This window comes from Hermetia illucens, chromosome 6, assembly GCF_905115235.1.
Source record: "Hermetia illucens chromosome 6, iHerIll2.2.curated.20191125, whole genome shotgun sequence".
NCBI lineage: Eukaryota > Metazoa > Arthropoda > Insecta > Diptera > Stratiomyidae > Hermetia > Hermetia illucens.
Window position 1 is genome coordinate 44196172 of NC_051854.1, and position 11764 is coordinate 44207935.

An 11764-nucleotide genomic window follows, 5' to 3' on the forward strand; every position below is an offset into this window, starting at 1 on the left:
TACGAACCGGACCAATATCATCAAGCGATAAAGAACAACTGTCTGAAGTATTGGAAAAATGGCATAAGTGTTTTTCTACTAATTTATCAACGATCGGTCGTTCAAATTCCACCGAAATGGAAATCCGTGTTACAACCAGCAAACCAGTCAGTCGACAGCCTTACAAGGTTCCGTTCCCGAGGCGATTAAAAGTGGAAGAAATGATCGACGAGCTACTGAAAGCTGGAATAATTCGACCGAGCGAGTCGGAATATTCATCTCCGGTCATACTGGTCGCGAAATCAGATGGTACAGACCGGCTTTGTATCGATTATCGAGCATTAAACGCGATTACAGTGAAGGAACCATTCCCAGTTCCCAGTGTGGAAGAGCAAGTGACACAATTGGCCGGAAATTCCTTCTTTACTACGCTGGATTTCATTTCAGGATATTACCAAATCCCGATTGCCGAATCATCGAAAAAGTATACGGCTTTCGCCACTCATATAGGCCAATATGAATTCAACGTAGCTCCATTTGGATTGACCAACACTCCATTCAAATTCCAAAGAGAAATCCGAAAAATCACATCGAGAATGAAACGACGAGTAGTATCTTATGTTGACGAAATCATCATACCGAGCAAAAATATCAAAGAAGGCTTGGAAGCGTTGGATGAGTTCTTAGGAATATTAGCGGAAATCGGTATGACATTAAATATAAAGAAATGTACATTTTTAGCGACCGAAGTATCCTTTTTGGGACATCGAATCACTAAGGAAGGTCTTCTACCCGGTGAAGTGAAAACCGATGCAATCCAGAAATTCCCAACACCTAGTAATCGAACCGAGGTTCGACGGTTTCTTGGACTAACTAGTTTCTTTCGACGATTCGTTCAAGGATATGCTCAGATAGCTTTACCGTTAACTCGATTGCTGAAAACGAAGGATGCGGAACCATTTACATGGACATTTCTTGAACAGGAAGCATTCGATACCTTACAAAGAGCTCTTTATCATCCACCGATTTTAGAGATCTACGACGTCAGGCGGCAGCACGAAGTCCACACGGACGCGAGTTCGAATGGAATTGCTGGAGTGTTACTTCAAGAGAGCGACAACGGGTTAAAACCTGTCATGTACTTCAGTCGGAAGTGCTCGGAGACCGAAGCGAAATATCACAGTCATGAGCTAGAGGTTCTAGCCATAGTCGACAGCCTGGAACGGTTCAGAATGTTTTTGATCGGAAAGAGGTTTCGTGTCATTACTGATTGTGCTGCAATAACATCTACGAAAAATAAAACGCCATTACATCCTCACATTGCTAGATGGTGGCTACGTCTTCAGGAATTCGATTGTGAATACATCCATCGAAGTGCTGACCGCACGCGACATGTAGACGCTCTGAGCAGAGCACCCGTAGAGCCTCCAAACCCAACCAAGACAGTCGCCGACCTCGTCCTTAAGGTGGAACTCGATGAACACGATTTCTTGACGACCATCCAGCTGCAGGATATGAAGTTAGCAAATATTGTCAAAGTTCTTCAAGGAATGAGCTCTGAACAAGCGACACAGATTCGACGCGAATACGTTTACAAAAATAACCGTTTGTACCGCAAAGTTGACGATCAGTTGAGATTCGTTGTACCGACGGCAATGCGATGGAGAGTAGTGCGTACGTACCACGATGACATGGGACACTTTGCTGCGGAGAAAACTTTAGATCGATTGAGGAAAGATTTTTGGTTCCCGAAAATGAGAAAATATTTGACATATATCATATATATCAGCATGCATGGAATGCGTGTACAATAAGACGGTGACAGGGAAGGCCGAAGGGCAGCTATACATCGACACTGTGAAACCTATTCCCTTCATGCGATTGCACCTGGATCATGTAGGACCACTGCCGAAGACGTCACGAGGAAATCAATATATCCTGGGGATCACCGATCCTTTTACTAAATTTATAGTCTTAAAAGCCGTCCGTAGCGTAAACACCCAGCCATTAATACGAGCGTTGAATGAATTGACTTCGTATTTTGGGCTACCAGCTATTGTCGTCACCGATCGAGGCACGGCTTTCACTTCTCACTGTACTACTGTAAATTAAACGGGATCCAACACATTCAAACAGCTGTTCGAACACCTCGAGCCAACGGCTCAATTGAAAGAATTAATCAAACGGTTTGCAAATGTCTTCGAGCCAGCTGTGTAAGCGATTCAGATTGGGACGCAGCTATCCGCGACATCCAGTGGACTTTGAACAGCAATACAAATGCAACGACCAAATATAGTCCGAACGATCTCATATTCGATTTTCGATTGCGGGACGTTGTTCACAACCGTCTCGTACAAGCCATCCACGATAAAACGAACGATTCACAAGAAAGTATCGATATCCGACGGGAAAGGGCAACTAAAGCGATTGAAGCCGAGCAGGCAAAATGGAAGCAGCGATTCGATAGGCAGCGCAAGAAGCCTTCTCAATATCAGGAGGGTGATCTGGTCGTGAATACCAACGTTGCTCCTTCGACGGGGTTTTCTCGAAAGCTGGAGCCGCGATATCGAGGGCCGTATGTAATTTCGAAAGTCTTAAGGTTCGACCGATACGTCGTTGAAGATATCGAAGGTCTCCAACGTCGACAAAGGCGCTTTAATTCGGTGTTCCACGCCGAACATCTTAAACCGTGGTGCACAGCTGCACCTTTCCTCGACAACGATACCGATGGGAGCGACAACGAAGAAGACCCGGGGAACGTGCCCGGCCAGGAGTGGCCGAACTGTCACAAACGAGCAATCGTGACAACGATGGGTAGCAAAAGAGTCGAGTTCGAGACGCCGACCGATATGGACCACAATATGTTCCGTGTCTAAAACGTGAAATAAACGATTCTTGTAAATCAGTTAAAGACTTTGATTTCTGTCTCGGCCCCTGTGACACTTATTAGAATCGATTCGGTGTCTGTATGTCTGTCTCTCTTTTTAAGGTTTTGTGTGAAACAAAACCTTATTAGAATCGAGACGGTGGCTGTTTTTTTTTTTTTGTGAGGAGGTGGAAATCTTCAAAAGACACTGGTCTGGACACACAAGCGTGTGGGATTTCTACCCACTAAAATCACCCCCGACTCCCTCCTTGCCCCGCGGAACCACCATAAAGTATTACATCACGAGACGGAGTCAGCTCACTCTAGCTTAATCCCATTTCTTCTATACGCGGCGCATGTGACCACGCTTTTCTCCTTTCCTCTGCCTTTCACAGTTTATCTTGAATAGATGCGATCATGGAGTTGACCGCATCCCAATTCTGTTGATATGCTAGCATTTTCGGCACCAGATTTTCTGGTACCAGGACCTCTCCTAGAGTCCCCATTAGATTCCTCCTTTCTTCCACAAATCAAGAATATATGCTCTGGGTCCTCTGGGACTCCATCATAATTTGGACAGTCGGGTGAGGTCTCCAATTTAGACCTGTGAAGGTATTGGAGATATCCTCCATGTCCCGTGAGAAACTGGGTGAGATTATAGTTAATTTCACCGTGTCGTCTCTCCAACCACTCTTTGATGGCAGGAATGAGCCTGTGAGTCCACCGACCCTTTCCCGAGCGTTTCCACCGCTCTTGCCATCTATTAATCTCTTCCTCTCGGCGTTCTTCGTTTGCGATAAGGAAGAGATTGGCTTCGCATTGTATTATCTGCCAAGATCATTCCAGAGATGACGAATGCTGCATCATCTGAGGCGGTCCTGAAAGCAGAGCATACCCTCAGAGCTATCCTCCTGTAGACTGCATTTAGTTTGCTAGTATTAACTGACATCCGCAATGCCTCCCTCCAAACTGGGGTCGCATAGAGCATGATTGAGGTCACCGCCCTGGCTATAAGCAACCTAGAGGTATGCCCTGGCCCTCCCACGTTCGGCATCATCCTCCTGAGCCTCCCGTCTATCACCACCCCCAAGTAGTTGATGGTCGCCTTGGAAGTGATGATATGATTCCCGATTCTAATACAGGCGTAATTTCTCTTCCGGCGCTTCGTGATGAGGACCGCTTCTGTTTTTTGCTCCGCAAGCGTCAGACCGGAGCTCTCCAACCAACATTTGACAGCACTGATTGCCTCGCCTGTGGGACATCCGCGGAAACAACGTAGTCCTGGGGTCCGTCATCAGTGTCATACCAGAGCCTCCTTTCAGTGAAATAACTATCGACGATAGCAACGAGATAGGCTGGAATAGAAACCTTGGCTAGGGATTTGCATATTAGATTATAATTGACAAAATTGAATGCACTTTTCACGTCCAGGGTTACTGTCACGCAATATTTGCTGGTACTACCCTTTCCGTGGGTTGCATCTTTGGCCAAGTCAGTAACCGATCTGATGGCATCAATAGTTAATCTGGCCTTACGGAACCCATACTGCTGATCTGAAAGGCCGCCTTGGCTTTCAATAACCCAGAGTAATCTATTATAGATTAACCGCTCTAACATTTCCACACAGTGTCCAACAGACATATGGGTTAGTACGGGGATGATTCACCTGGAGGTTTACCAGGCTTAGGCAGAAGTATCAACTTCGGCCGCTTCCGTGCCGCCAGAAATATTCCCTCGGACACGCACGCCTCGAACAACTCAGCGAACATGTCCGGCCTGAATTTTACGACAAGCTTAAGGGCCTTATTCGGTACTCCGCCCAGGCCCGGCGCTTTATCGTCTCCTACCGCAGATCTCTAGCAGCTCGTCTCTGGTGACTGGCGGAATTGCCGTCACATTCAGATGTGGTTGGAATGTGTCGGCGCTGTCCTCTTGCTGGGATAATAACCCCTGGATGATTTTCAGTAAGAGGGTAGGACGCGTGACCTGCATTTCCTGTTGCTTTGCGGGCTACCTTATAGGCGCAATCTTTCTGCCCCTGATCGACTCTACCTACCGCCATCCGAGCCGCTTTTCTGGCTCGGTGGCAAGCTGATCGAAGGCCGGTCAGTTCATCATTCCACCAGTAGTTTGATTTTCTACTGAGGAATGAGCACCACCTAGGCATGGACGCGTCACATGCTTTGGCGATGCATTGAGCCAGATGGACGGCTCTTTGCGTAGAGACACCTGCTTTATCAGGTTGATCTAACCACACCTCAACGAAGTCTGCTCATCCAAAGATTTTGCAGACCAGCCTGAAATCCTTTTCGGTTTCGGGTATGAAAGCTCTTTGCCCTGTGGCTCGACACATGTCAGGTCAGGGCTACGACCGGGCCTGACCCCCATTTCTGGAAGGCGTTTACAGCACCTTCGTTAGCCAAAACTATGTCCATCTGCGCAAAAGCTTCCAATAAACTGCGCCCCCTAGTATTTGATTCTTTGCTACCCCATCTAGGGCCCAAGCATTGAAATCACCAGCAGTCACCTTTGGACTTCGTCTCCTTGCGTGGAAAACAAGATTATCAAACGTTTCTTCGAATTGAGACAGTGTCAAACTTGGTAGGGCCTAGCAGCTGTATACATATACACCACATATTTTCGCCCACACAAAGCCACTGGCTGCCTGGTCTGCTCAAGTAAATCCTGAGTGACCCTGCAATGATTCAGGATTATTTGAATAAACCTCATTTTCTCATTGCAGTGAGCGCTTTCCTAAATTCCGGACATTTACCACTTCCGGCAATATGCGGGTTATCCTGTCCCTATTTTACTTCGCACAATAGGCATTTGGGGTCCCCATTGCACTCTTTGGCAATATGGCCTTTCTCCCCAGCCCTTCTGCATCGATCGGATCGATCAGTGCTGCTGGTGCATACCTTCGCGTCTGTCTGTTTATTTTTTGTATGCATTGGAAGGTTGAAAGGTTCAAAACCTACCGCTGGCTCCTGCCATACGATAGGCATAGGATTCGCCGACTGCATATGATGGGTCATAGAGACATCGACCCTCGTTCGCCAAGATATCGATGCGGATCATGCCTGCCATCACACAAGCTGCTTCATCTGAAGTTATACGGTAAGCGCATGACGTTTGCAATGCACTCAATCGGTATAGGCCTGCGATTTTTCTTCTATTTGCTTCCAACTTCAAAGACGGTGTCCAGACTGGAGCTGCATAAAGCAAGATGGGGCTAACAACTCTCGGGATCAGGAGCCGACGGCTTTGCCTAGGACCACCTATATTTGGTAACATTCTTGCCAACAATGTAGCCACTCCGGAAGCCTTGGTTGCTAAATTTTCAAGATGGGACTTGAATTTTAGTCTTCGGTCAACCATGACTCCTAGGTATTGAGGCGTTGGCTGCGACTCAGGGGCTGCGCCTCAATAACTATCAGAGGGCGAATAAACCATGATCGGGACTGTCATCCGTCGTGGATCTTCCCCCTCGATCGCGGCACTCGGGTCCGGAGACTTACGGCTCCACGCGCGCGGTCGAGCCGTGTTTTTTATTTCCTTCGTTTGTTGTCTCATTTTTAGATCCGTTGCGGACCCACGCACGGGTGTAGACACGTTAATTTTGTACTAATGACACGTGGGGGATCAAAGCGCTTAAAGGACCCCCACATTCCCGAGCCTGGCTATCACAGAGGCGTGCAAGAACTTATGAAGCGAGCACTTTGGTGGAGCTTTAGTCTTTGCGGGCGGACCATCACGGTCAATTTCGCCAATTTTTTTAGGTTCCCATTAAGAAAGTTGTCAAAAAGGAGCTGGTGGAACTGGAGGAACTACTGGACAGCAGAAGGTATGTGAGAGGCACAAAGAGTTGCATTTCCCGCTGAGAACACTGTAAGAGCCATCCGGATTGCAGGCAGACCGCTGCAAAGCGAATTGTGGAGAAAGGGTGAAGGAGGCTTTACCCAAGTAGTTTTCAGAGCCCAAAAAGGAGGACAAAGAAGGATAGAAGGAAAGAACTCGCAATGCCGCCAAAGACTCGTCTATCCAAAGACAAAGAGGCTATAAACCCAAAGCCAGTAAGGGAAAAAACGAGGAAACGAAGAAGGAATAGATCGTCGGCCGGCGGAAGGCAAGGCAGTTGCGGAAGTCATCATCCAAAACCAATGCCCTGATAGGTACCACTTTTGTGAATACTCGCGGCCAAAAACTCGCTGTGGAAACGCGAGGAAACTTATTTACAAGGGGAAAATCAAAATTGAATGGGTAGTCCGGGGTGATGTTCAATCTTTAGAGCGGAACTAGAAAGAGCTAGGAAGCGACTAGCATAATCCGCATCCTACAAATTAGCATGCACCGGAGGTAAAAGTTGATCTAGTGGTAATCAGCGAGCAATACCAGAACATGGACCCGGCTTCGCAACATCTCGTTTTATCGGGTACCGCTGCTATCTATGTTCGGGTCGGCGTTCGACATCATATTCTCGCCCAAGGTCGAGCGATTGGCTTTGTCTGGATTCGGTTTTTAGAGATAACGGAGGACGCAGAGAGGCGAATCGTTGTAGGTGATGACGATGAATCCTAGAGTCGGTGGTGGAAATGTTGGGACCGCACTTTTTGAAAACTATGGAAGGGGTTGAGAGAAGAGGTCTAGGCCAAGACTAGGTCGGTAAAAAGTTAGTGAAGATCGGAGTTGTTCTATAGATTCGCTCACAAGACTTTCGAAGTGTTGATCACGAATGTGGAGAGTACAATGGTGCGCTTGTAGGAAGTAGTTGGCTTGGATGTTGACCTATTCGGGAGTTGAAATATTTTGCGGAAGGATGGTGGGTATATTTGACTAAACGAGAGCAAGTTTTTCTGAGTTCCTTGAAGATATCAGGGTTCAGTTCTATGTTGGAGAGGCGTTTGTGGAGGTGGTTGGTGTAAGGGGTTAAAATTCTATCGCGGATTGACCTGTCAAGGGAATGGATTTCGTCAGGGAGCGGAGAGGAATGTGGAGAGTATCTAAGGTTGGAGAAGGCCGGATGGCTCTGTCAAGGAGTGAAACATACAAGACCATGGCATTGGGGTCATTGATACAGGGGACTGCTTCTAGGAAGGAATAAGTACTGAGATTGAATTTAAGTGTTAGACTGCTGCTGATTAGGAAGGGAGAGTAGGGCTGAAGTGGGAAAAGTAGATATTGGGATTAGAAGTGGTAAGGAAAAGGCCGGAGAGTTTCCCCGTTCTTGTTCAACCGCACATCGAACCATGACGGGTGCCTGACGTTGAGGTCTCCATTTATAATTATGAACCTGGACTTGCCTGCTCTCGGTTGAGCAGCACAGTGGGATAGGATAAAACGAATGTCATGGGTGTCAAAGGATTGATCGGGACAGTAGACAGCTGCAAACGAAGGTCAAGGAAGATTGGATTTCTAAGGAAATAAGAGTAACCACAATACATTTGAGGCTAGGTGGAGGGAACAATTGTTTGGCAGGATGTTTGACACAAATAAGGATGACCGTTCCACCACAGGTGCCTCGGTCTTGAGGATTGGACTGAGGACGGTCAATTCTGAAAAGGTTGAAATTTGGAAAAATGGGCTTATGGTTATAGTGCAACCTGGCTTCACACAGGAGCACTATGCAGGGATTATGCTCGCCAAGGAATAGCTCGAGTTCGTCCTTGCGGCCACGGCCGATGGTCGAGTTAATGTTCAACTCAATGATCTTAACGTTAACATTATTGGACATTACGATAACGATCATTGCATTGAACATTTGCAGGAATTCCTGTGATTTCCTGGCGAACTCAAGGAAATCGAGGTTGAAGATGTTCAGGGGATTTGTGAGTTGAGATGTTGGGACAGACGGGTTTTTATTCCGCACAGCATCTGCGAAGGACACAAATGGCCATGTGAAAGCGGGATTTGTGATTGTTCTGGGAGTAGTAGTAGGACGGGGGGGTAGTGTTCGTTTTTGAGCATTCCTCCTCGCCACAACTCGGACGAACATTGGGGTGATCATTGCCCCCGCAATTCACGCACTTTGCCGCTGGCTCAGGCGTTTTGGAGCATTCGCCCTGACCATGAACCTAGTCACGCTTCACGCTGCGACAAGAAAGATGGCAGTTCGTTGCTGCGAGACCCACTCGTTGGCATTTTTTCCACTACAACACTTGTTTGTTTCGGATAGCCTCGAAGCGCACCATGGTGAGCTGAATAGTCTTGATGCTAGAGATCTGTTGCTGGATGTTCATGATCTTCGTCCAAGCTGTGATGAAGGGCTTCCCGCTGATCATGTTGGAGGCTCCTAGCGCCTTCAGTTCTTCGATAATCTCAGCCGGTGAGAAAGAAGGAGGATGAGGCTTTTAGTGTTTTCGGAGGGAAGGGTGCAGGTGAAGAACTTGTTCTTGTTCTCCACCAGGATTTTCTTAGCCGTAGAGTAGTCCTCAGGTGTTTTGGTTAAAATTTGGTGAGAATTACCTGATTTTTTAATCAGGTAATGGGCTCAACACGAGTGAAGGAATTTTTCGACTTACCTCCTTGTTATTAGTGCTGGTGCTATTGTTGATGGAAGAACGATGGCGGATGCTATTGATGTTGGGTAATGAAGTAGAAGGAACAGGTGGAGTTTTGATGATGGTGACTGGCTTTGTAGGTTCAACTTGGACATCAGAACTAGTAGAAACGTCTGTTATTTCAGGTTCCTCTTCTGAACGGAGGGTGGGGGGGGGAGGGGGCAGTACATTTAATTGTTGCCTCCAAAGAGGCAAGAGGTCGCTTCAAGTTCCAGTATTAACTGCTCCTGGGACTTATTCTTCTCCATGGCCTCAGTCAGCTTCCATAAGAGGAGTTTATTTTGTTTCTTTAAAGAAACAGATTCCGAGATCGCTTCAACGGAGATGGGGGCATCTTTTACTGGTTCGTTAGAGCCTTCCAAGGAATCGGACTCGCAGTTAGCGGACGCAGCAGACTCCGACGTAGTTGTGTCCTCCCGCTCGGAGAGGGCATTCTTAGGGAGGGTGCCTGTGTTGTTTTCCTCCGCTTGTTCCGCTTGACAAGCGTGAATTCGCCCTCGGGAGGGGGCGACATAATGGTTTTATTAATACGCCTGATTTTGTCCTTCCACACGCTTCACAAATGTTTGGGCGAACCAAATGGAGAGCAACTTATTCCCACTTTTTTTGGCCAACGGACGCTCGTTTGAGGCATAGCACCGAAGCATTCAAAAAGAGGGCCGCAGGGCAGAGGTGAGGCAGCGTCTGATGATGGACGAAACCTTTAGTCTCTCTTTTTGAATACTTGGGTGCTATGCCCCAAATGAGGGGTGCCTGGACCAAAAAACGTGGGAGTAACTTGCTCTTCATTTGGTCCGGTTCAACATCAAGTGTATGCGGACTAAGGGCTCAGAAATCAATCAATATTTTGTCCCAGCTTTCTCGAAATTTTAACTGCGGTAAGGGAGGTTTGTCACGACTACCCCATGAACTATTTCATGTAAAAATGTCTAAACAGGATCCATTTTGTTTTTCTACAGTCAATTAACTGCTAGTGACTCTCGCCTCCGTTCTGTGCCCTATTTTCGTCACTTTTGCTATTAGGCATACTCCCAGTGCGTTAAAGCAGTGACATAACAAATTCGTCTATGTATTCATAGTAGGATTAATTTAATGGTTTCATGGTAGTTGCAATATTGCAAATTTATCGACCCGATTGAAATACATTATCAAGACAAACATTCTCTCCAAACTGAGTTATGTTGCAGCAATTTGAATTATGAAATTCCAAATAAGGATTCTCAAACAATTCCATCCTTCTTGATTGAATAATTGATGGCCTCGATGAGCAAACAGAAGTGTCTTCCCAGGAACTTTAGATCATTTTGAAGTGAATGGCAAATGCGTAGCTGCACAAAACTGCTATCAGCTCCGTGAACGTGCAGACTTACATATACATCTGGAGCCCGACATGACCTTCCATCACACCCCCCAAAGAGCCCACTAGTACCCTTACATGCTTCATTAGCATTACAAAATAACCGGGTATGGTGTCAGGAACGTCGAGCATGAATTCGAAATGAGCCATTTTCCGTTGTCCTAGTCAAACGGAGCATCCCCTTCTCCTGCATGTACTTCCTGAATCTGGGCATCGGACGTTCCAAGTACACACATATATTGTCCAGGATAACAAAAAAAATGTGAATCTATGTCGATAGTTCCGTTTCTGTGCTGAAATAAACAAAACTCCAGAAAACTGTTGAGAGCCTGGACACATCAAAAACATTGCGAATGACTTATGTAGGCCCGTGGATAGCCCAAGCAACAGAATCCCAAGGGAGACATTTTACGGCGGCTACATACCATGGAGTTCCGGGGATGTGGGCCGATTTGTTGGGAGCACTGTGCAGAGACACACGCGAATAATACGTTCATGACTGAGTTTTATGACTGATGTCCTAGTTTATAACTCTGGCCTTATTGTGCCAATTACGTTTGATAGTGAGCTGCCTAACGTATTACCCAATTTAGAGGGACATTTTCCTACATTCCGAACAATTCGTTAACTTAAATCGTTGTGGACGACATGTTTGTTCATTTAGTCTCCGAGTTTTATTGACTGCGGAGACATTCTCGTATTCTTCACGGCCAGATTTTGTTGGGTTTGTTGCGAATTAATCCTTCCATTGAAATGGTCGATTTGATTTGGAGTAGATGGTTTTCGGACCTTGGGCAAGGCAATCAACTTTGGTCTGAAATCATGAGTACAGAGAGAGAGGGTAACCTTTCCCAGCGCTACAATTACAGAGAAACGAATGCATGATCCGCAAGGTGTAGGAAACACCTTGGCAAATGCGTAGCAAGTGGAAATCTTCAAAAGTCCCTGGCCCACCTACGGCGCAGATCCCGTCGCAGCTTGGACAATCAGGTGAGGTGTCCAATT

At 46.7% G+C, this 11764-nt stretch overlaps 1 protein-coding gene across 1 annotated transcript; it reads left to right on the forward strand.

The window, feature by feature from the left end:
• Positions 1-1493: 1493 nt before the first annotated feature.
• On the forward strand, positions 1494-2855 carry LOC119659126. Its single transcript, XM_038067050.1, has 2 exons — positions 1494-1653; positions 2116-2855. Exons 1-2 carry the CDS (start codon positions 1494-1496, stop codon positions 2853-2855), a joined length of 900 nt encoding a protein of 299 aa, XP_037922978.1.
• The last annotated feature ends 8909 nt before the right edge of the window (positions 2856-11764 follow it).